Raw genomic sequence first — 24,998 nt, forward strand, 5'->3', positions numbered from 1 at the left:
CTGGGGAACCCCGCTCACCTCTCCCCTGCCCCGCGGCCCCTCATGGCCGTCTGGCCCCACAGGGGTACCAGGGGGCACATCATCCCCCCGGGGCGGAAACCCAGGCTTGCTGATGCAGATAAGACCGGGCAGCCCTCAGGGGGCCCTCCCTCCACAGGCTGCCCAACTTGTGGGGGAGAGAACCAGATGGTGTGACACCGCCCCCCCCACTGTGGACCTGTCTGCTCTTTGGGGGCCCTGACACTCCCAGGCAGATGTTGCTGTCAGGGCTTCGATGAGAGGGAGGGCACCAGCACCGTCCTCCTGCGGGGCTCTGGGAGGAAGCAGTGAGCCACTGATGCCGGCAGAGATGGGGTGCGGCCGTCAGGGGGAAACAAGGCTGACCCCAGCGCCTGCTCACTTCAGGCTGGCCCAGGGTGTCAGGCAAGAGAAAAGTTTTCATCTCCTCCTGGCTTATATACTGCCCCAAAACCAAAGCACAGGGGTCGGGGGGCAGAATGCAGGGGACGAGGGCACTGGGGGCCAGGCTGGGGCGGGCGTGGGGAGGAGGGGAGAGCGGAGAGCGAGCTAGACATGTCTATGTTTTGGAAACTGCTGGCAGAGCCAAAGCTCGTCTGAGCCATGAGAGATATTTCATCAACCAACATTTCCTGGGACGGGTTCTGCTGTATCTGGGCGTGAGCTTCCGTGACCATGGTGATCACAGCTGGCCAGGGGCCACGCTCCCCAGACGTTCCAGGCCTGGGGGAACCCCTGTGAAGTCCTCCAGGGACAAAAAAAGGTAGGGCCCGCGGGGCAGGAAGCCTGGGGCTGGGCCCGTCTCCACCGGGGATGCCTGTGGGTCCTCAGCAAGCTGCTTCCCCATCAGTCCCCAGTTCCCTCACCCGGGACGCTGATGCACACACTGTCTGCAGCCATCCCGGGAGCGACTGCGAGGCCCTGGGCATCCGGAGCAGAAGAGGGAAACCCCTCTGGGCCATCTGAGCTGGGCCCCGCCTGCCGCCTGGCTGGGTCCCAGGCCGGGCGGTCTCAGGGCCCACCTCCCCTCTGCCTGCCCCGTGGGGCTGCCTGTCGCGGGGTGGATGCACAGGCACCAGGTCCAGTCCCGGCCTTTCAGATGGAGATACGGAGGCCCAGGCCAGAGGAGCTGCTCCAAATGCCCCGCATTCTCTCCTGAGCCCCGTCCAGGCCAGGCCCGGGTGGGAGCTGGGTCCCAGGGCCAGGTCTGGCCTTGTCCACCCCTGGGCCCCCAGCCCTCCGGCCTCGACCCCTCCCAGCTCTCCACACATGCCTGCCCAGGGGCTCGGCTGAGGGGCCCCCGGGTGGTCCCCAGCCCAGTCCCGTCCCTCCCCTCCTCCTCACAGCCCTGAAGCTCTGGGTGGTCTCCCCATGGCTGCCACCCACCCACCCGATGCCCTCCATCTCCTGCTCAGAACTTCTGTTAGGCAGGTCCTGGCTGACGACTGCCCCTTACTCAGGCTGGCACAGCCTGCTTCACAAGGCCCACAGGGCTCTGCCAACGTGCTCAGGACCCCTCTTGAGAGTGGGGATGCCCAGCCTCACCTGCCCCAAGCTGGGGCCCCTGCGGTGGGTTCTCCCCATCAGGAAGGAGAGACTAGGCGGGGTTGGCAGGTCTGGACCACCCTGGGGCACCCTCGGTGCTCCATGCGGGACGCCCCGCACCCTCAGCGCCCGGATGGGCCGAGCCCCCCACACGGGCCCCGTGGACCCCCTCAGGTCCTACCTCGGACAAGGCCTCAAGACAGACAGCCCGGAACCCGAGGCTGCCTTTTGTACAAAAATCTTTAATAAAAATAGCTCTGTGCAGAACCACTCCCAGACGGAAGCGGCAAACGCGGCCCCCCGGCCGGCTGAGGGCGAGACAGGCGGCAGGGCAGCCCCGAGGGTGGCGGGACGTCTTCTCAGCGCGCAGGAGGCATCACGGACATGTCTGCGTGCTCAGGGGCATCCCCAGCTGGCCACCCCCACCACTGACAACACTCGCAGGCCGCGGGACCAGCCTGTCCTTCCCACTCAGGACACGTGTGCGTCCGCTCTCGCGGCCAGGGCGACGCCAGGGGCCCAGCCGCCCAGCCAGGGGGGTGCATGGTGTGAGCAAGGAGGGCGGGGGAGGCTGCAGCAGGGCCGCCTAGCAGCCCAGGAGCCGCCGGGCCTCCTCGCTCTGGGCCTGCAGAGTCTCGCTGGTGTACTTCTGCAGCAGCTCCATCTTCTTCCTGTGCACGAGCGCCTCCTCGATCTGCGGGCGGCAGAGGCGGGGCTGGGGCGGCGTCCACTTTCCCCGACACCTCCTCCCGGCGCACGTGAGCCACAGGGACCCACCGTGCACAGCGGGGCAGGCCACTGCCTCTAAGGTGGATGGACTCCCGCCTTCCCTGGACCCACACCCTAAACTGCGTGCGGTCACCGGCGCCCCTGGAGTCAGAGCTGCCCGCAGGGACGGGAGGGACCCAGAAAAGCGCCCGGCGGGCCCAGCATCCTACCTCCTGCTGCGACGGCACCGGCACGTGCGCAATGAACTTCTGCTGCCCGTCCTCCCCTCCTCTGTCCGGGCCGCCCTCCTCGTCAGACTGCAAGAGAGAACAACCAGAGGCTGTGTGGAGGAGACGCCACGAGAGGCCCGGCCTGCAGCTGTTTAACAGGAGAGACAGCCCCGGGGACGCGCTCTCCTCAGAGACACCCCCAGGACGCAGCGCTGGGCACAAGGGCCAGCAGAACAGTGTGGCCCGCGCGGCCTCCTGCCCGAGGAGGAGAGGAAGCAGAGGAGCCAGTGGCCTCAGTGGGAGCCGGGCCGAGGTGGGGCTGCGGAGGAGGAGCTGGGTGAGACCTTCGTGTGTTTCTCGGGTTGTGAGTCTTGCGAATATATTATCTTGCCGACCCCATGGACTGAAGCCCTCCAGGCTCCTCCGTCCATGGGATTCTCCAGGCCAGAATACTGGAGTGGTTGCCATTTCCTTCTCCAGGGGATCTTCCTGACCATGGGATCCAACTTGCAGGCAGATTCTTTACCATGTGAGTCACCAGGGAAGCCCCGAATATATTATTTTTAAAACTAAACTTGTAAAAACGGACCACATACACAGAAGCATCACTCAGAAGCTGCGTATGAGTCAGCAGCGCTCACTCACGACTAAGGAACGGCCCTGGGGGCCTGAGGGGAGAGGAGGCCCGTGCGGAGCTCTGTCCCATCCACCCCCACCCCAGCGCTGGGCGGACGCAAACAAGAAAGGCTGTTGTGGTCCAGGGAGCCACCCAGTGACGGCAGGCCCAGCCCTGCACACGGGCCACAGCAGGCGGCTCCTCGTGGACACCGTGTCGGCAGCATTCAGGATGGGGCCTCCGGGGCCCGGGGGAAGGACGCGCGGGGCCTCTCACAGCTCCTTAACGGCTGCCCTGAGTCTGCGACAGCTCCAACATGCGCGGCTGTCTAAGCCTTCGGTGCCTCCATCGCCCTCCATCGCTCTCCATCACCCTCCATCGCCCTCCATCGCCCTCCATCGCTCTCCATCGCTCTTACGATGAGGGAAGACCCGCCCCCCCAGGGGCCAGGGCCCCTGCTGGTCCCAGCTCACCTCCCACTGCCTCTGCTCACACCAGGGCTCCTGCTCTGGGCTCCAGCCCTGGGCTCCAGCCACCGGCCGGTCCTCTGGCCCCGGCGCTCCCCCGGGGCTGTCGCGCGTGCTGCCCTGCTGCCCGTGTGCTGGTGACGCCTCCCTGACTTCTGAGCTCAGCTGAAGGGTCACCTCCCCAGGAAGTGTTCATGGCCCTGCCCGCCCCGCGTCGCTACCCAGAGCTCCTGTCACACGTGCCGTTTTCCTGCGGGGTCTGCTGACCGGGCTGCCCCTTGGATCCTGAGCTACCGACGGAGCGTGTGGCTGCTATGCCCCTCGAGTGGGCCTCACTCACTCATTAGTGGCCACCAAGGAAACAAACATCCTTTGAAAACGCGAACAGGTTGTTTGCACCCAGAGAAAATCTTCGCAGGGCACGCTGCCATCCTGCTTCAAATGCCTGCCTGAGGGCCGCCCCGCAGGCCTGCCGGACCCGTGCAATGGTGAGCCGGTCGCCAAGCTCCCCCGAGCCTGCGCCCGTGCCGCTGTTGTGCTGGCGCGCCACGCGACGCCTCAGGGGCTGACCTGTCGTCCCGGCCCGGCCGGCTCCCCTCCCCTGGCTCAGTCCACACATCCACTCCATCCCGGGCCTGCCCGACGCGGGAGCTGGGAGCAGGGGCTCTGCCTGCGGGACCACAGCTCCACCCCACCTGGGACCCCCGAGGGAGCCTCTGCTCTGGTTTCCCACGGTAAGGTGGGCGTGAGTGCTTAGGGCCCACAGAAGCGCTACCGGCTCTGGCACTGAAGCTCAAACAATGAGGTCAGGGCTTCAAAGCTGCCTACAAATCCAGGCCCAGCAGGTCCGGAGGGCCCAGCTCTGAGACGCAGGTAAGTCACCCCGACATGGAACGCAGGTCCCCGAGTGCTCTCAGTGGTCCTCACTGTGACCCCGAGGGGACCTCCACCCTCCATCCAGGGGCAGACCGGGCCTTGACCCTGCCCAGGCCTGTGCGCCCTCCCCCAGCCGCTCTCCAAGGCGCCGCAGCGGCCACCCTACCTCCTCCTCGGCCACAGCGTAGATGTTCACCTCCTCCTCCTCCTCCCCCTCCTCTTCCTCTCCTCTCGCCAGGCGGGCCTCTCGCTCTGCCTTCCACTTCTCCACTAGTTCGGCTCTGTCTGCAGACGAGGGACAGCAGGCGTCAGTCACCCTGACCTCCGAGAAAGCCACATGCTATGCGGGGCAAAGGTGACCAAGGCCTGCCCTCTGCGAAGGGTGACCCTCCTCCGGCCCTGGCAGGAGGGCATCAGACGGGAGGGCAGGGGTCCCACGGCAGCTCCGGGGCGGCTGGCGGGGGACACGCCTGGATCCTCCCCGGTTCAACACCCTGAGGTTCCTCAAAAAACCAAAACCAGGACTAACACAGGATCCAGCGATTCCATTCCTGGGTTCACACACGAAATAAATAGAGATACTAATCAGAAAAAACACAGCACCCCAACGTTCAGAGCAGCACCATTTACAACAGCCAAGGCGTGGAAGCAACCGAAGGGTCTCGACAGATGAACGAATAAAGACACATCACGGACTCCTACTCAGAAAAGAAGGGTGCTGCGCCACCCGCAGCGGCATGGGTGGGCCTGGACATTGCCCACCAAGCGAGGTAAGCCAGGCCAAGACAAACCCTCCAAGGTATCACTCACGTGTGGGGTGTAAAGAATACAACAGGATATACTGTGCAACACAGGGAATGTAGAAAACAGGTTTCGAATAACTTGTCAATGGAATGTGCCTTTAAAAACTGAATGATTATACTGCACACCTGTACGTAATATTGTACACCAACTAAACTTCAACTTTTCACGAAGTCCTGATAGAAAATAAATTCCTTACAAAAAGAAAAAGAAAACCTCCTTTCCCAAAGGCGAGAAAAGCAAGCAGAGGCCGCCAGTGAAGCGGAACGCCCGCAGACCTACGTCTCTTTTCATATTCCTGCTCCAAGGGCACGATGACACCGTCGTCTTCATCGAGGTAACCGTAGTATTCAAAGTCGATCGCCTTCATGAGCTCGGCTCGGGTCTTTCTTGGAGGAGGAAGCGCTGAAAGAAAGAACTCTTCAGCTTAGCCGGGTTCCCCGTCACGGCCACACTCATGCCTGCTCCCCAGTCGGCGCGACGCAGGCGTGCAGTATGTGCGCTCCTGAAAACGGCACCAAACAGGCACTTCGCCACCCGAGCAATGGGACCACACACGACACTACCCTTTTTAAAACCAGCGCTGACGTTTCAGACGCAGTCCGTTTAGAAGGGATCTATCGTTCTTTAAAAAGCAACAACAAAAGCCGGCAAAGCTTTATGGACAGAGATGATCATCATGGCATTGTTTATACAACAGTGAAAACTTGGACCCCCACGGGACTATGAACGCCTGGCGGGGGGAGGGTGTCCTGTGACCCCCCCGCCCGCGGCTTCACGAGCTGCTTTCACAGGAAATGCCATAATAGCTAATGAAAAAACATGAGACAAAAGAAACTACAAGCAAAAAAGATACATGAGAAATCTCCTGAAGAAAATACATTCAGACTAAGTATTACTGTTCAGGATATGTAGCAATTCTGGAAAATCCAAAGGAAAATGAAAGTCCAGCTGACTGGTCAAAGAATAAAAGCTGATTAACTGAAGGAGAAGAAACCTCTAAGTATGAACATTTCAATAATTAATAGTAACTGAATTCAACTGTCAATTTCATTAGGAATCAGGGAAACAAAAAATAGAAACAGCATACTGTTTCAAGTACCAGCAACAATGTTATAGTTGCGAAGATGCGGAAGTAACTACAAGTCTACACAGGAGGGGTGGGCACAGCCGGCACGGGTCACCCAAGACTCCTCCATCCTTTGCGTCACTCGGCTTTGTAAGGAGAACTGTGGGGCACAGGGACGGCCCACACACGACGGCACAGGCAGGGGAAGCCCCCTTCCACCGGCCCACGCAGGTACCAGCAACCCTGCCCAGCCTGGGCCATGAGGGCCGCGCCCAGGACGGGCTCGGAGCACTGAGGGCATCCCGGCCGCAGGAGGGAGCTGGGATCCAGCTGACGCCAGCGGGGATCACCCTGCGCCCGTGCTTGAACCGTTTGGGGGGCGGGGGGTGATGGAGGTAAACTCTCGCTGAGAGAGGACAAAGCCTAAGTGGATGATGGACAGCCTGCCACCCCAAAGGAGACTGAGGCATAGGGAAGCGCTCGCAGGATGGAAGCTGAAACGGCAGCAGGAGCAAGGGCTCTGGGCCAGCCATTCCTGAGGACAAACGCGTCAGTTACAGGAGCCAGAAACGGACTTCTCTGCCTCAAGGGAGCCGGGCTGACTCAGCTGATGAGATATGCACAGAAGAGCACGGGAAGGCCTGGCAGGGAGCACTCCAGACAGTAACGGCGACGGGGCATCCCTAGCAGAGCAATGGGACGGCGGCAGAGGGGGCTGTGCTACCATTTAAATTATACGCCTGAAGACTAACTTCGGCACTTTCTTCTTAAAAAAAAAAAAAAAAGAAAATCGATGCCTGGAGTACATAAGAACATAGGAATAAATTTAAAGCCAAGGTAAATGCAAAAACAAAAAATCAGGACAACCTCACTTTACAAGCCTTAAAAACTGAAAGGAACACACCCCAACATGTCAACAACCATAAACTGTAAGATGTGAAAACATGGGTGTTTTTTCTGATTTTCTGTATTTTACGTGTCTGTAATAGGATTTTATTGCTTTAATAATAAATAGAAAAGGTCAGTTTTCATTCCAATCCCAAAGAAAGGCAATGCCAAAGAATGCTCAAACGACCGCACAATTGCACTCATCTCACACACTAGTAAAGTAATGCTCAAAATTCTCCAAGCCAGGCTTCAGCAATATGTGAACCGTGAACTTCCTGATGTTCAAGCTGGTTTTAGAAAAGGCAGAGGAACCAGAGATCAAATTGCCAACATCCGCTGGATCATGGAAAAAGCAAGAGAGTTCCAGAAAAACATCTATTTCTGCTTTATTGACTATGCCAAAGCCTTTGACTGTGTGGATCACAATAAACTGTGGAAAATTCTGAAAGAGATGGGAATACCAGACCACCTGATCTGCCTCTTGAGAAATCTGTATGCAGGTCAGGAAGCAACAGTTAGAACTGGACATGGAACAGACTGGTTCCAAACAGGAAAAGGAGTACGTCAAGGCTGTATCTTGTCACCCTGCTTATTTAACTTATATGCAGAGTACATCATGAGAAACGCTGGACTGGAAGAAACACAAGCTGGAATCAAGATTGCCGGGAGAAATATCAATCACCTCAGATATGCAGATGACACCACCCTTATGGCAGAAAGTGAAGAGGAACTAAAAAGCCTCTTGATGAAAGTGAAAGTGGAGAGTGAAAAAGTTGGCTTAAAGCTCAACATTCAGAAAATGAAGATCATGGCATCCGGTCCCATCACTTCATGGGAAATAGATGGGGAAACAGTGGAAACAGTGTCAGACTTTATTTTTGGGGGCTCCAAAATCACTGCAGATGGTGACTGCAACCATGAAATTAAAAGACGGTTACTCCTTGGAAGGAAACTTATGACCAACCTAGATAGCATACTCAAAAGCAGAGACATTACTTGGCCAACAAAGGTCCGTCTAGTCAAGGCTATGGTTTTTCCTGTGGTCATGTATGGATGTGAGAGTTGGACTGTGAAGAGGGCTGAGCGCCGAAGAATTGATGCTTTTGAACTGTGGTGTTGGAGGAGACTCTTGACAGTCCCTTGGACTGCAAGGAGATCCAACCAGTCCATTCTGAAGGGGATCAGCCCTGGGATTTCTTTGGAAGGAATGATGCTAAAGCTGAAACTCCAGTACTTTGGCCACCTCATGGGAAGAGTTGACTCCTTGGAAAAGACTCTGATGCTGGGAGGGATTGGGGGCAGGAGGAGAAGGGGATGACAGAGGATGAGATGGCTGGATGGCATCACTAACTCGATGGACGTGAGTCTGAGTGAACTCCGGGAGTTGGTGATGGACAGGGAGGCGTGGCGTGCTGCGATTCATGGGGTCGCAAAGAGTCGGACACGACTGAACGACTGATCTGATCTGATGATGTTTAAATTCTGAACGATTCTAAGCAATGTGAATGACACATGCAGAGCCAGCTTGCACACAGAATGAATTTAAGAAGAAGCAGGGCTTGGGAGCTCCCTGCTGGTCCAGTGGTTAGGATTCCAGGCTATCACTGACAGGGCCCGGGTTCAATTCCTGGTAAGGGAACTGAGATCCCACAAGCCTCCCAGGGAGGCCAAAAAAGAGAACAAACAGGGTTTCATGAAAGTAGACTCGGAAAGGGTCAGCAGAACACCAGCAGTGGGAGGAATCCTGGTCTTGCCCTTCTCTGCTTTCCACACTTTTTCCTATGGGATGCTTGGACTGCTTTTCAAAAAGTCAGAAATCAGACGCAGGCAGTCCAGACCAGTGGCATTCTGGAGGTCCCCAGAGCCAGGGTGTCTGACTCGGACCCTCTCTTCTCCCAGCGCACAGCAGCCTTGGCCCGAGGTGGCGTCAGTCCTTCAGTTAACAGCTTTTTCAGCCCAACAAGTACCTGAAACATGGACCTGACTGCATAGACTTGAGCCGCCCCGACAGGCGCCAACGGGGAGGCTCCGCGCCCACAGCGTCCCTGCGCTCACAGCGCCTCTGCGTTCACTCGGAGACAAGCCTGTGCAGGGCCTGCGATCTGGTGCCCGCAGCCCTGGGTTCCCACTCCCGCCCAAGGTGTGCCCTGGGCTTGCCCCTCAACGCCCAGTGCTCGAGGGTTCCCATTTAAACCCTGGGAACGATAATACCCTGACGACACGGGGCTGCCGCGCAGCTGAGCACACGAAGAGTGCCCTGCACACAGCATCACTTACAACCAGAACAGAGACCTAGGCTGACAGCCTCGCCAACGCCAGCCACTCACGTTCTTTCTCGAACAGCTCTCTGACTCCAGGCAGGTCTTTGGCTGCTCCGAAGTACTTGTAGCCTCGATTTCCTGGGACTTCCTTCCCTTCGTGATCCAGCATTTTAGGGCCAACTTTCTTATGGGGAAGGAAAAAGAGAAAATGGATCTGATCTGTAAACCCACTATTTCCACGTTTGCAGATACAGTTGAAGACAGTGGTGCTAAAAGTAGCAGGTATTAATGGACACAAAAATACACTTCGGTACTTTTTTTAATCCTTTAAAAATCAACCTAAATACCTAATGGTAAGAGGATGATTTAAATAAATTATAGTATGTTCATGGGTGGAATATATTCTATAGCTGACAAATGACGGTTCATATGAAACACTTATACTGGCCGAGAAACTGCTTACAACACAATGTTAAGTGAAGAAAAAACAAAGCTTTAAAAAGCTGCAAAAAATCTAAATGACAACTAGTAGAAGAGGAGGAGCAATGAAATATCCAGAAGATGGAACTGCTAAGTCATTTCAGTCGTGTCCGACGCTGTGCGACCCCACAGACGGCAGCCAACCAGGCTCCCCCGTCCGTGGGATTCTCCAGGCAAGAACACTGGAGTGGGTTTTCCAATGAAAGAAAGTGAAAAGTGAAAGTGAAGTCGCTGAGTCTTGTCTGACTCTTAGTGACCCCATGGACTGCGGCCCACCAGGCTCCTCCATCCATGGGATTTTCCAGGCAAGAGTACTGGAGTGGGGTGCCATCGCCTTCTCCGAGAAGATGGAACCCCATCCGTTAAAAACGATGACGGTAACAGCCGCAGGCCACAGGCGGTGGGTGTGGACGAGGCTCTGTACTGCAGGTGGGAGGCCGTGAGGCGTGGAGCGTGGTGGAGCGTGGTGAAACAGCCAGATGACTGAGCCAGAGGTGAATGCGTGGAGCGTGGTGAAACAGCCAGATGGCTGAGCCAGAGGCGAATGCCGCTAAGTGTGTTACCTTTACACCCAGGAAGTAAACGTCAACTTCTTCCACATTAAAAAGCTCCAGAAGGAATTAGACAGAAACATTACTACTGACTTGGGAGCTTCTGTAACCCTCCAGGAGGGTAACAAGCGGCACTAACGCCGTCCGACGGAGAAAACCAGGGTCACAGAAGTAACGAGGGTGCGGAGGCAATGCTCCCAGCACGTGCTCAAGGAATGGGAAGATATACGCCTCGGCTAGGCCAGGCACTGAGCTGAGAATTACGGCTCTGTGTTAAGAGGGGGCCGGACTAAGACACAGAAACACCGCCCACGTTTCTTACCTGACAGTCCACTGCCCAGACACAACTGGTTCAAAGACCTGGGCAAGTGGGGCAGGTCTGGGTCAGGAAATCCACTACATGGGTCACAACTGTGAACTTTTAAACAATCAGAATAGAGCAGAACAGAAAATATCAAAGTGCAGCGACGCACAGCAGGCATCTTCTCGGCACATCTGCGTGCTGCCCGGCTGTGACACAGTGGCCGTGGGCGATTTATGGACATAATCAGGGTCAGGGTCCTAAAAGCCTGAGGTCACTGTTCTAAAATACTGCCTTTAAAGAATCCAGAGGGAAAAAAAGAATTCAAAGCAAGCACGGAGCGGCCTGTCTCAGGGCCCCCTCAAGCACAGACGCTGCGGTGGAAGGGCCGTCCCAATTCTCAAGGAGCTCAGAGACACACGTGCAGCACCAAGGCCATCTCACGGGGCCCAGGAGATGGAGCGGCTCACTCTGGACGCCTGGCTGGTACACACTCCCAGGCCCGTGCTGGGGCCTTCTGCACCACCGGCCCTGTGCTTTCCCAGTTCCCATGCACACACAGCAGGCCCTTCCAGGCTCCTTTCATTTCTCAGGGGCCTCGTCCCAGGCAGGCCTGCGGGGGCTGCAGTGAGACAGGACCCACCCTGCCTAGAAAGCCCCTGAGCCGGGCCCTGGGCCGCTGCTTACTCACCCCGTAGTCAGGGCCGCCTAGCTCCTTGATCCGGACCTCCCAGTGTCCTTTCTCTCGAAGCAGCTTGTTAATCTCATCATTCAGGTCGCGAATCCGGAATTCACCTAAACCAGCTAAGAAAAGAGAAATGTCGTATCATTTCCTGACAATACCGCTTCATGTCACACCCGTGAGTGAGTGTCAACACTGACAGAGGTGGGCAACGCAAAAACACTACTTCAGCTTACGAGAAAAACCATCCACCCCGCAATCACGGGAGGGTGATGATCGTGAACAGAGTTCCAGCGGCACCAGAAAAACTCTGAAAAAAACTTCCTCCCCATTAGCAACCAGAGAAATACAAACTGAAGCTGTCCTGCAGCTCCATTTACACCAGCACCAACACATCACATCTCAGCGGTGGGGCGCTCAGCGTCTAGGACGCAGGGAGGCAGCGTCAGCAAAGCACCCTGCCGGTCCCTGGGAACACCTCTGACAAGGAGCCCAAGGGGCGGATTTGAGGGGACAGCACAGGAGGCTGCTAGGGCGCTGTCACTGGCGACCGGGACGTCCCACCAGAGGCGGGAAGACGGTCAGGGATCCCCGGCGTGCTGACGTGAAGCACCCTGTGCCCACAGGGAGGGAGACGGCCTCTTTCCTCCCCTGAATCGCTTCTGTTTGTCAGGCTGGCAGACCACACGCGTGTGCCCCTACGTCTGGACTCCTTATGCTGTTCCCTGGTCTGTCTGTCTGTCTCTCACCAGGACCCTGTTATCTTGACACCTTTAGCTTTACACTGAATCACAAATTAGATATTATGGGTACTCCAGTTTTGTTCTTCAAAGTTCTTCTGGCTGCAGACAGTTTCACACGGAAAGGCAAAGCTGTGAATTTTACAGTTCGTCAACAGAAACTGGAAAACCACGCTGGGGTTCTGTGATACCTTGTAAAAAGGAAAAGAGCTGACCTCTTTCAGATGTTGAGTCTTCCCCTTCACAAACACGATGTCTCCATTTCACTGGTTCTTGACTACCTGGCACCACTGCTTCAGTTTTTACCATACAGACCATGTGCATATCTTACTAGACTTATACCTAAGTGTTTCTTGCCTTTTGATGCTTCTGTAAATACTTTTAAACATGCTCTAGTTCCAAACGTTCCTGCTAGTACAGAAATCAAACTGACTTTGTTTGTATGCACTTTTTAGTCTGTCATCTGGCTAAACTCAGTTGTTCACTGTGGAAATCCTTCTGTAGATTCCTTGGAATTTCCTACACAGAAAATTAAGTCATCTCGGAATAGAGCATTTTTCTTCCTTTCAGTCTTTGGGTCTTTTATTTCCTTTTCTTGCTTTACTATACTGGCCAGGAGTTCCAGTGCAATATTGAGTGGAAGGGGTGAGAAAGGAATCTTCACCTTGCTCCTGATCCGAGGGGGAGAGCGTCCAATCTTGCCGCAGTAAGCATGATGATCGCTACAGGCTTTTTGGTAGAAGTGTTTTATCAGGGAAAGGAAAAAGTTTCAGTTTATTCCTGGTTAGCTGAGTTTTTATGAATGAATGATGAACTGTGTCAAATACTTCTGCATCTACTGAGATGATACGGTTTTTATTCTTTAAAATGATGACACAGTGAATTAATTTTTGAATGCTGAATCAACCATACAATCCTTTGTTGAGATTTTTACGGCCAAATTCAGTAAGGAATATTGGTCTGTAGTTTTTTTCTCTTCTTATAATGTCTTTTTCTGATTTCAGGATCAAGGGAACACATACTAAAATACATAAAAAAGTAAATTAGGAAGTGTTCCTTCTTCACTCTTCTGGAAGAAGCTGTAGAGCTGGTATTCCTTAAACATCTGAACTGGCCAGTGGAGCCATCTGGGTCTGGAATCTTCTTTGCTGGAAAGTTTTTAACTATGAATTCAATTTCTCTAATAAATAAAGCCCCCTCCAGATACCACGAAATTTCCAGGGCGGGGGGAGACTGGAGGGGTAACACTGCCGATGGTTAGGAACCAGTATGTTAGCATGTGTCTTTTAAGGAGCGGCCCATTTCATCCAAGTTGCTGAGTGATAGCCCTAAAGTTGTATCTAATGTCCCCTTATCTTTTTAATGGTTAGTGAGTAGTGACATTCCCAATTTCATTCTTGCTGTTTCTAACCTGTGTCTTTTTTTCTTGATCAGTCTAACTGGACTAGAAGTTTATCGATTTTACTCAACCCACTTTTGATCTAATTTCTCTACTCATCTTCTGTTTCCTTCTTTCCTTCTGCTTACTTTGGAATTAATTTGCTCTTCCTTTTTGGTTTCTCAGGGGAGAAGCTTGGATCACTGACCTGAGACCTTTCTTATTTTATTTTAACGCTATAAATTTTCATCTAAGCACTGCTTTTTTCATACCCTGAATTGTGACATTACATTTTCATTATCACTCAATTTAAAATATTTTCTAATTTTCTTAAGGTTTTCCTGTAGGTATATGGGTTGTTTAGGAGTATGTTTAATTTCTAAATATTTAGGAAGTTGCCAGGTATCTTTCTGTTACCGATTTCTACATTAACTGTGTTTTAATCAGTAAATTATACTTTGCAAAATTTTAATCATTTTATGTTTGCTAGCATTTATTTTACAATCCAAAATATGCTCTATTTTGGTGAATATTCCATTTGCTCTTCAAAAAGAAAGTGTATTCTTTGTGAGGTGAGTGCTCTATACACGGGAAGTAGGTCAAACTGCCTGCCAGTACTGCTCAGTTCTCCTGTCCTTACTCCTGTCCCACCGACTACTGAGAGGCGGCTGATGCCCCTACGCCTAACTGGAGAAGTGAGAATCAAGCACTTTAAAGAGAGAGGCTGGCTTACCATTCTGAATTTGAGCCACTTTTTTTGAGATCTCTCCAATGATCTATGAAAAAAATAAAAGGTAATACATTTTTATGACTTTTGAGTAAGTCTGAAACCATAAGAAATATCTAATTAAAAATGCTTAGAAATGTGGTTTAAGAGTCATGCAGGTAATAGAATTCAGAGACTTGTTACTTCTGCTAAGATCGAATTCGCCCAGACCGCACCTGTCGTCTCCACTTCTCGGCCTTAGGCAGCTCAGTGCATTCTGAGGCGAGGAAGGGTCTTCGCTCCTGAGGAAAAGCAAAGCACACATGATGCCACTATCTTGTGTGAAATTACAAGCTTCGTGTGACTTCACAGCTGATTCCCGCCTGAAGCTCAGATGTCTAACGGTCTAAAGACACCTGCAGCTTCAGTCCCCGGCGGCTTTCATCAAGCCTTCAGGCTCACTCTGCAATCTCTCCGTAGGAAACAACCGCACAGGCAAAAACCCTCCCTGCATCGTCCCTGGGTCGGGGGCCAATACTCAGGTAAAAGTCCACTGCGCTTGGGCACGACCGTGAGCAAAGCGGGGGTTAACCTGAGTCTAACTTCGTCAGCCCTCAGGGTCCGTGGCTCCTCTGCAACCACAGATCCAACCAACCACAACCGGGGAGCTCCACAGTAGTTACTGCTGGAAAATATGTGTGTGAGTGAATCCACGCAGTGCAAACTTGGGTTGTTCGGGGTCAGGTGTCACAGACAGATGCGAAGTGCACCTAGCTATACCCATCTCACGGCACGTTTACACGACTGTAAGCGACGACAGCTGTCAGGGTCTAGAACAGACACATACGCGCGTCTGTGTACACGGCTGTACGTGTGGGTGCAGGGGCAGGTGAGCAGATGCTTTTAAAAGACAAAACAAAAATACTCAGAGAACAGCATATATGACCCCTAACCTGGCTGAGTCTCCATGAGCGGAGGCCAGGCGCTGGTCTCGGGTTAGAGCTGCTTCCCAGAGCATACCCCACTTTCTACTACTCAGCATGAGCCCGGGCTGGGATAGCAGGGAGACCCAAGCATCCCGTCACCAAGGATACAGATCATCACACAGCCCCTGCGACAGGGCACTTCACCTGGGCCTCAGGTGAACAGACTCTTAGGATACGGGGAAGCGCAGGCGAGAAGAGGAGGGTCTGGAGTCTGAAGTCTGCCTGCGCTCGTCCTTCCTACTGGAAAACCCACGAGGAAGCTTTAAACCAACCTTTACTTTCCCCTCTTCCAGCTGAGCCTGGCGAAATCTTGCTAAGGCCGTCCTACCGGGAAGAGAGAAGACCGTTAGATCCTGCTCACAGGCCTCTCATCAGCCAAGTTCCTGGACGGGCAGGTCTGCTCATGACCACGTTAGCTGCCGCTCCTCACTCATACACACACATACACACTGCTGTCAAGCAACCACAGACATCATGGCTTTCCATGTTCCAAAGAGCAGGGTTCATACAGTCTTGTGCTCCTGAACACCCCCATATCCCCTCTACCCACACGGCAGGTAAGGACAGTGGGAAGTTCAGCGCCCCGCTACGGTATTAAAACACTGGCATGATGGACTGCGGCTCTCACGGGCCAGCCTCCCCTTCAGCGTAAGTTCTGGGAGCGGCGAGAAAACACTTCAGGGGAGATAAATACATGGGCAGATGCGTGCACGCTACTTCAACACAGGGAGAGGAAGAGACGTGTACCCAAAGACCAAACAGAAAAAGAGCTCCAAGCTGGCAATTAAGCAGCATAAAATTTGCAGACAAAAGGGACTTGATACTTACATGGCCTTTTCCGCATTTCGGGCCTAAAAGGAAAAGAGAGGGGAAGAAAAATGTCCGTGTTTTAAAGAGCTTTTTCTTTTACTTTTTAGAAAAAGGTTTTACTTAAAGAAATGCTTCACCAGGACACAGTCAGAAACATGAGAACAGCAATAACAACAAAAATCAAAAGATGCCCAAATCCCGTGACTCAACTCAGCCGCTCTCTCTACCTAAACTCCTCCACCGTGACCATGCCCTTGGATCTGGCCACCCCTCCTTCAGAATCCACCTGTTTCATCATCATCCCAGATAATTCTCCCGTCACCCCTTCTTCCCAGCTAGGCTGCTCCCCTTTGTCTGGGTCTATACCTACCAGACACTTTCCACCCAGCATCACAACTCTCTGTTCTCTGCCAGTGGAACTTGAGGAAGGAAAGACTGGCTTTTACAAGTGAGTTTTATGGAGATTGTTGCACTTAGGGCAGTCACGTATCCCTGAAACACAGCGTCGGGTAGGGAACACGTTTTCTGGGTTGCAGTGTAAGGAGAGCACGTGCTGAGTCCAGGACCTGAGTGTCTCTCCACTCTCCCACTTAGCATCCCTGAGAAATTCTCTCTCAGGCTCGGCTTCCCCACCTCTAGGCAGGGATGGGACCTTTTACTTCACAGAGGCGTCAGGATGGTTCAATCAGATAAATACGTGAAGACGTCAGTGAGGCAGTATACAGGTGCTCAGCAAGCGTGAGCTCCACTTAAGTCTTTCTGACTTTTTCTTACAAGTGACACAGCAATAAACTTGCTAAGTGCTTGAAAGATAAATGAACACGACATCTACTAAGGAAAGAAAGAGAGAGGCTCTCCCAGGAGAAGCCACCTTCTTGAAGGCTGAGGTTGTGTCCTACCTACTTCATTAAAGCCTATAGAGTCTCAGTATCTAACGTAATTTGTGAAACGCCATGATGGACACTAGGAATCTGGCCACGATCCTTCCTTCTGAGGGAAGTCAGAGGAACCTCCCCCCCCAGCACAATGAATCATTTGACAAGGGGACGTAACCACGGTTACAACTCAGTGGACATCTGTGGCTGCTGTTCGGTCACCCAGTCGTGTCTGACTCTTCGCAACCCCATGGACTGCAGCATGCCAGGCTTCCCTGTCCTTCACTATCTTTCAGAGTTTGCTCAAACTCATGCCCATTGAGTCGGCCATGCCATCCAACCATCTCATCCTCAGTTGCCCCTTCTCCTCCTGCCCTCAGTCTTTCAGGGCTTCCCTGGTGGCTCAGACCTTAAAGAATCCGCCTGCAATGCGGGAGACCCAGGTTCGTTCCCTGAGTCGGGGAGATGCCCTGGAGAAGGGAATAGATACCCACTCCCGTATTCTTGCCTGGAGAATCCCATGGCGGGCTACAGTCCACAGGGACACGAAGGGTCGGGCAGGACTGAGAGGCTAACACTTTCAATGGACATGAATTCGGGTAAATTCAGGGAGACAGTGGAGGTCAGGGGAGCCCGGAGTGCTGTGGTCCACGGGTGTGCAGAGTCGGACACGACTGAGCAAGCGAACAACAACGAAATCCAGGGTTATGGAAACCCACAGAAAGGAGTGTGTGTGATGGCCACAGCTTGCCAGAAACATCCAAAGCCAGGGCCCCTTCTCCTCTGTTAGAGAACGGAGAGGAGACTCCCTACGTTTGTCAGAGTTCGGAAACGAGAGCCTGCGGGCTGAGGCGGCCAGTGTGAAGGAGTAATGGGGGACGGGGGGCATGTTCTTCCAGGGCTGGAGAGCGGAGAAGGCTGCTTTCTGCGCGCTGGTTTCTCATCAACCGACAGACTTCCATGACGCCTTCGATCACTTGCTACTGCGCCGAGCTCCTCGCACGGGCGCTTCGCTTGGTGAGAACATCACGGTCACCAACGCACACGCGCGTCTTCCCGTCCCCGGACCCTGCCCTGGGGGGGCTGCCCCCGCCTCCTCCGGCCTCACGCGGCGGGAAGGCCCCGTGTCCCGAACGCGGGCGCCGGAGCCCCCGGGCTCCCCGGCCCCGGCCCGCCGCTCTCCTCCCTCGCTCCCCGCCCCGCTCACCATGCTGCGAGGGAGCGCGCCGCCCTCAGGCCGCGCGGCACCGGCCCACGGACCTCCGCCGCCCCGGGAGCGGCCAATCCGGACGGGAACTGAAGGGTCTAGCCTTCCGTAACCACCGGCTTCCCCGTCGGAAGGATAACTAAGGGACCGGAAGTGAGGAACCGGAAGCGAAACTCAGAATTGACCTGGGGACGGGAAGGAAGTGCAGGCGCGCTCCCGTTGGCAGCCTTCCCTGGGCGTCAGGACGTCGCACCGACGTGTGCGCACGAAAATTAGGGGCGCGGCAGAACTGCGCTTGCGCAACGGAACGGAAGCGTCTCCGACTAGGACCGGGGGTGGTGGGGCGGTGGTGGTGCTGGTATTGCTCTCGCGATAACAACGTTGAGATTTCCCGTGATAACTCGCGGTCCCGTCGTCTTGTGTGAGGCTGCTTGGGCCGTGGCTGCCCCTGGAGGTTCGCGTCCCTGCTGCCCCGTCACGTCGTGGAGCGGAGACACGCCGCTGGAAGTTCCTCGTTCTCAACCCTCTGAGTGGACAGGGGGCCCTCCTGCGGCCCGCGTGCTCGCCAGTGGCGGGAGGTTGCCTCGCCAGCTCCCCCTCCCCTCAGGCGTTTATTTCGGGTCTGTGCTTCTGAGATTTTCTCCTGGAATCGCGGGGTCTGTCCGAGCTGGACCAAGGCTTGAGGTCACCCTTTTAAAATAAACGTAAGGCCCGGGGGCGAAAAGGGCCGCTACTGCCGGAGCTCAGTCGGTGGTTACTGGGCACGTCGCGGGGATCAGAAGGGCCTTAGCCCAGGGACCAGGGAGGCAGAGAGGCCATCGCTAGGGATGGACCTGGGGGCTCCTCCCGCAGAGCCCCGGTGGCCACTTCAGGGTCCGGTTGGGCACTTCGGCTAGTTCCAGCACCTCCCCCTCGGCCAGCATGGTGCTTTGCGGAAGCAACTTCCTGCGACACGGGGCCTAATCTTTGCTGGGTGCTCCGGCTGCAGCCGGGAAGCACAGGCCATCGGGGGACGCAGCCAACGTTTGTGGTTCAGACAGGACGGACGAGTGCTTGGAACATCAGGGGCAAGTTCAGGCTGTCCTGCCACAGTCCATCGTCCACCTCCCTGACAGCTAGGTGTGGGCTTGCCAGGAAACCCTGGCCTATGGGAATGGAGGGGAAGGAATGTGTGCCACTTAGGTGGCGCCCTGAAAAGTGTGGATGTGCCTTGCCCGAAAACTTCGCTGCTTTAGCACTGTGAGCTTTGGGGCTCTCTTCCAGGCTGATGGCCACTTTCAACCATCTCAGCAGAAGCCAGGAATACAGATGGGTTATCCAGAAGAGATGTACAGAGAAACCTCTTGTCAGATGGAGTTAATTCCCATGACACACGCAGGAGACCTCCAAGGTTGAACATTTCACACCAGCAGAACCACTGCCAGCTTGGATGGCAAGAGACAGAGGGTACAAAAGAGGGCTTTTAATCCCGGAAGATTCTAGGGGCAGGAAACAGGCTGATCAAAGTGTGCAGCCATGAACAGGTGCTACCCTTCATGGAAAGGAACCGATGGCTCCTGGGGAGGCAGCTCAGGCCCAGAGGATGTGCTCAGGCCCTAAAACCTAACACCGCTTGCCCCGCTGGGTTCTGTAACCGGTTGAAACCAGTGAGGCCTTTTCCTTCCAGTCTCCTGTCCTGAAGGGCAGTGTTCTGTGTCTTTTCCCTGGGGCCCTATGCCTCCCACTCATCTTGGGGAGCAAGTCACAAAGCTACCGACAGGAGTGATGCCCCTGGCTGAATCGTACCCACCTCACCCATACCTGATTTAAGACAGAGACGGGGGCCTCTGTAGCCGACCAGACTTGTAACTTTGATGGGATGACGCTTTTGGTGATGTTAGGATGAGATGGTGACAAGGTCCATCTGAGGCAGAAGCATGCCCTCCCTTCACGTACGCGTCCTGGTCCCCCAAGCCCAAGCCCTGGAAATTAGCCGAGTCTCCTTGTAATATGAATGGACCTTGGAGCCTTGTGTCCTTAGTGGAAAATAAAGATGCCAGTATGAGACTAAAATAACGCAGCTCTCCTGAGAGGACTGCATCTCACAGCTGTGTCGCAGGATTCAGTCAACTTTGGGCTGCTTTGTTCCAGCATAGAGTTAACCAGCAGAATACCAGAAACTCCCATGCTCATGAGGGAATGGTATTCTGTTGGGTCTAATAGAATTAACAGCCAAGAAAAGAGTAAAAATGAGTTATGGTATAATCCTTGGGAAGGGGTATGATTGGAGCATCCCAAAATTTTAAGAAAAATATCAGTTACTAATAAGACCATTATACTTGTAGTGTTTCTGCTTCAAATTTCCAAAGCGAAATTGCATTTATAATCAAAGCTTAGGATGGGAACTAATTTTGAATCAAGGTCTAAATGCCCAAGAAAAGCCGATTTTCAAAATGCGGCTCAGGGTTAGACAAGAACGCGTTAAATGAAGTGTGACGCAGTGGGCAGTTCCAATGGGGCAGAGCCCAGCTGCTGCTGCTGTCCCGAGGGGCAGGGCCCATCCGGCCTCCCGCAGCACCTCCTCCACCTGCCCGCTGCCTCCGGGAGTCTGCAGTTAGTGGCTCAACACTCACGTGTTTGATAACTGGCTCATCCCACCCCATTTCAGGGTTGCCAGACGTTGAGAGGTGCTCCTCTCAGCAGCATGTAGTGTGTGGCACTGCAGGAAGTTTGAAAACAAACAGGTACCACTGATCATTCGACCCTTTACCGACGATGTCTCTTGTCACCCAATCACTCTCTCAGTGATTCTGCAAGACAGCTTTTCTTCACTTTACAGATGAGCTCAGAACTACCGGCTGAGTTTCAAGTATAAGCCAACAACTGACCCTGAGCAGAGATTTCAGTGTGGTCTCCTGCCTACATGCTGCTACACAGCTTCAAACATGAGCAAGGCTCTGCTGCTAAAACCAGGAGAGTTTTGGAGATCCAGGTACTGAGATAGCTGGGGGAGGTGAGAACTGACTTAGCCAGGTGTTAGAAGTCACTCACAACTCTCACGGTCAGTGACTGCCACCTCTGACCTCTGCTGTATCCAGCTTCCTGCTGCCAAATACTTCACCCAGAATATTAGTGAATAATAAGCAAACGGCCTCAGCTTGGACAAGTGTCACCTCATCTGCGTTTAAACAGACCACATCATTTGCAGAGTTTCACTTCCCCAAACTGAAAGTACCACCTGCAGGCACTGAAAGAAAGGCCCACCCCAGGCTCCCCGGTCGCTCAGTCCATCTCCCGATCGAGTGTGATTCCTGATCTGGGAAGATCCCTCACGACTTGGAGCAACTAAGCCCATGCTCCCCAACCACTGAGCCTGTGCTCTAGAGCCCGGGAGCCAAAGCCACTGAAGCTCACGCACCCTAGAGCTGATAACAGAAGCCCCTGCAATGAGCAGCCCACACCCCACACCCCACAGCTATGGAGTAGGCCTCTGCTCCACACAACCAGAAAAAGCCCACGCAGCAACGAAGGCCCAGCACAGCACCCCCAAAAGAAATGCCCATCCCTGTAATCAATCAGCTGGAAGTCTTCTCTAGACCTTGACACACTCATCCGGCTCATCAATCCTTGGTTGGAAGGCTCCCTAAAGCTCCAGTCATCAAACAAGGCTGCCTCAGACATGGGAGTGCTGAAAAATCTGGGCCTAATGCACACACCTCTGTGGCCTGACCAGGAAGTACAGACGTAGTTCCCATCTCCCAGACTGACAGCGCTTCTCTGGTGCCTCAGATGGTAAAGAATCTGCCCGCAATACAGGAGACCTGGGTTCATCTTGCTCCAGCAACTGTCATGACAGGGCACGAAAGGGCAAGCTGACTGCAGCTGCGAAGCTGAAGGCAGAGGAGGGCTCGGCTGGGGAGCAAGGGCCGCGAGGCAGCGTGGAGAGAAGCGCAGGGAGCCCTGCTCCTTAAGGAAGCCAAGCTCGGGGAACTGGGGAAGGCCTACCGAGAAGCCACTGAAGTTATTACCTCTGCCACCAAATTCTCTGCCCAACAGTGGTCACGCAGCAGTGTTCTCCGGTGGAGACCAGAGTGGTCAGGTTCCAGGCCAGGGTTCGTGGTTGATACTGCAAAGTACCTTCCATGGAAGACACGGCAGTGAACACAGAAGCAGCCCGATCGGCTGAAGGGCGTGCACTTCGCTCACTGCAGCTGCCTTGGTCACCTCGGGCCCGTCTAGGGAGGTATGTTTTCACAAGCACAAGGGCAGAAACCCAAGTGTGAAAACACAACGTTTGTGATCTTGAAGACACCACTGTGACCCTCACATATGTTACCAGCCAGCTCAGGGGACAGGTCTGACACCACAGCTTGTGACCAAAACCTTTACCGAGATTACAAGCAGTCAAGTTCATTCCCAAGGTTAGTAGCGGAGGTGGAAATGAACAGATGGGAAGCTGTTACGTTCAATGTAATTTCTGTCAATTCTAAGGCAAGTAACAAGGATAATTAAATGTACATGAACCTTTGTAAGTCAGAGCACAAGCTCTGGACTGAGTTGTTCTCAAATTATAATCACACCACTGGGGCCATGACCTTGCCTTCTTATCCTGGGAGTCACCGAGCATCTTACAAAATACTGCTCGGTACCCACCCTGAGAAGTCATGCCCAGTGCTAGCCTCTTTAATTCTAACAGAGGTGTTCTTGAACACCTACTCTATTAAACTGTTGTCAAAAATGTTTTAAATGGTTGCAGCAGTTACATGAGTCCAATAAACAACGTCAGAGAAGGCAATGGCACCCCACTCCAGTACTCTTGCCTAGAAAATCCCATGGATGGAGGAGCCTGGTAGGCTGCAGTCCGTGGGGTTGCTAAGTCGAACACGACTGAGCGACTTTGCTTTCCCTTTTCGCTTTCATGCATTGGAGAAAGAAACGGCAACCCACTCCAGTGTTCTTGCCTGGAGGATCCCAGGACGGGGGAGCCTGGTGGGCTGCCGTCTATGGGGTCACACAGAGTTGGACACGACTGAAGTGACTTAGCAATAAACAACATGCTCAAAATCTTTTGGACAACTACAATTTCTACCAGGTTTAAAAAAATGACAGAGTTAAGTTTAACGAGGATGGACACGACCAGTACTAATACATAATTAAGGGAAACAGATTCCAGAACAGGGAACAGACGGTACAGGTACACACTACTGACTTCTCTGACAGTCCGAATTTAAGACTTTGCCTCTGACACTTAAGAGTAGACAACAATATCTCATTAGAAGCCTCACCTACTGACCGTGGAACTGCTTTAAAGTCAAGGACAGCCTGTTCCATGAATAATTTAACATATAAAATAGTCAAAATAACTCAAACACAACAGCTACCAACATCCCAGACAAAATCTTTCAAGGCACTGTTTTCCCTACAACTGCAACAGAAATCTGACTATTTCTATCTAAAAAAAAATCAACTCTTTGTAAGTGGATGATACTCATTATTTACCAGAATCTTCAAAACCCTCACGGGCACTGTATCACGTAGTACAGCCTGGTTTTGTTGAACCAGGGAGCGACGTCTTCATCTTTCCCACTGTACATAAAGAACAGGAAGATAGATTACTGACTTTTCAAGGGAAACGCTTGTCATTTCAATGCAAGAGGTCAAGTTCTCTATCCACAGTAAAACCGATGAAATGCAACATCACTGTTTTGTACTTGTGCCAGAAAACTAAAATTATCATGATCTCAAACATGCTTAACATCTGAGATACAACACTGGCTTCATAAAAATATCAAAGGGACTTCGCTGGCTGTCCCAGGTTAAAGACTGCAAGCTTCCAGGCCAGAGACACAGGGAAGTAAGATCCCATGTCGTGCGACTCAGCCAAAAAGAATGCAACCCAACCACACAAGCAAAACCCAACGGTAAGCTTGCACACTCATAAGGAAATGCACTGGTGCTGGGGTTGCACCTTCTTGCCGCTCGGGTGACTCCAGCGCTGCGTGACCCACTGCCACACACTGCCTGGATTACACGCAGCGCGCAGCACACACAGCCCACGCAAGGGGAGGAAACCGCCCGGCAGGATGAAGGGCCAACGAACCACCCTGGGAAGCTCCGGGCACCGGCTACGGGGCAGGGGCAGGGGCGTTCAGAGCCCGTAGAGAGGAAGGGTACTTCAGGTTCCAGGCAGCTGCACATTCTTCAAGCAACTTAAGCTTTTAGGAACTCATGTATAGTGAGTTCATTAAATGACTTCTAAGGTCCATGTCAACTCTAGATCAGACCCTAAGAGAAAACACAAGGAAGCCAACATTTCAGAGCCCTGTTAAGTCCAGGAAAATCTGAAATGCTACAACTGTAATGGTGGGGCTTCCTGGTGGGCCAGCGCGTCAGGCCTTCCTTCCAGTGCCAGGGGCGCAGGGTCATCCCCAGCCCAGGAGCCAAGATCCCACACACCTTGAGGCCAAAAAATCATAAAACAACTTCAATATAGTAAGAAATTCAATGAAGACTTTAAAGAGAGTCCACTTAAAAAACTTTAACAAAAACCATCCATGGTGTCAGAACTGTTCCCAGTCAACGTGGAACTAAAGGCCATCATTATAATGGACAAGAAGACTTAAACTGTCTATGTCCTTGCAGAGCTGACAGAGCTTCTGAAGCTTTTTCACAGCTACATTTCCTTACAGAAGACAAGACTGAGTTAGTACAAAAAGAAAACTCCAAACTGTCAGCTTCTGGTCCTCCGCTCCCCTTTAATATGGCATTTTGCACTATATACATTAATGAAAAGTTGAAACAAACAAAAAGAACTTTAGTCAAAC

The 24,998-nt window shown here is 53.3% G+C and overlaps 1 protein-coding gene across 3 annotated transcripts; it reads right to left on the reverse strand.

Moving 5' to 3' along the window:
• Positions 1-1,785: 1,785 nt before the first annotated feature.
• Positions 1,786-20,460, reverse strand: ISY1 (ISY1 splicing factor homolog). 3 transcript variants are annotated; one of them, XM_055558271.1, is made up of 11 exons: positions 19,996-20,460; positions 16,132-16,154; positions 15,576-15,627; positions 14,554-14,619; positions 14,345-14,387; positions 11,503-11,615; positions 9,546-9,663; positions 5,544-5,666; positions 4,627-4,745; positions 2,502-2,588; positions 1,786-2,257 (listed from the first exon to the last, which is right to left on the reverse strand). In XM_055558271.1, coding segments are annotated over exons 2-11 (831 nt in total). In that variant the 5' UTR covers positions 16,134-16,154; positions 19,996-20,460; the 3' UTR covers positions 1,786-2,149. The 3 variants fall into 3 exon arrangements, with proteins under 3 accessions (XP_055414246.1, XP_055414245.1, XP_055414248.1); XM_055558270.1 differs by lacking the exon at positions 19,996-20,460 and adding an exon at positions 18,196-18,352; XM_055558273.1 differs by lacking the exons at positions 11,503-11,615; positions 14,345-14,387; positions 14,554-14,619; ... (1 more) ...; positions 16,132-16,154; positions 19,996-20,460 and adding an exon at positions 10,833-11,476 and having other exon boundaries at positions 9,546-9,659.
• Between the last annotated feature and the right edge of the window lie 4,538 nt (positions 20,461-24,998).

This window comes from Bubalus kerabau, chromosome 20 (genome assembly GCF_029407905.1).
Source record: "Bubalus kerabau isolate K-KA32 ecotype Philippines breed swamp buffalo chromosome 20, PCC_UOA_SB_1v2, whole genome shotgun sequence".
NCBI classification, from domain to species: domain Eukaryota; kingdom Metazoa; phylum Chordata; class Mammalia; order Artiodactyla; family Bovidae; genus Bubalus; species Bubalus kerabau.

What these genes read in the sequence shown, in the direction of transcription:
- ISY1 (XM_055558270.1), bottom strand. An exon ending in TAGGCGGCCCTGACTACGGG is followed by an intron (nt 9,664 to 11,502) that starts GTGAGTAAGCAG and finishes CTTCCCCATAAG; the next exon opens with AAAGTTGGCCCTAAAATGCT. An exon ending in AGAGCTGTTCGAGAAAGAAC is followed by an intron (nt 5,667 to 9,545) that starts GTGAGTGGCTGG and finishes TCTTTCTTTCAG; the next exon opens with CGCTTCCTCCTCCAAGAAAG.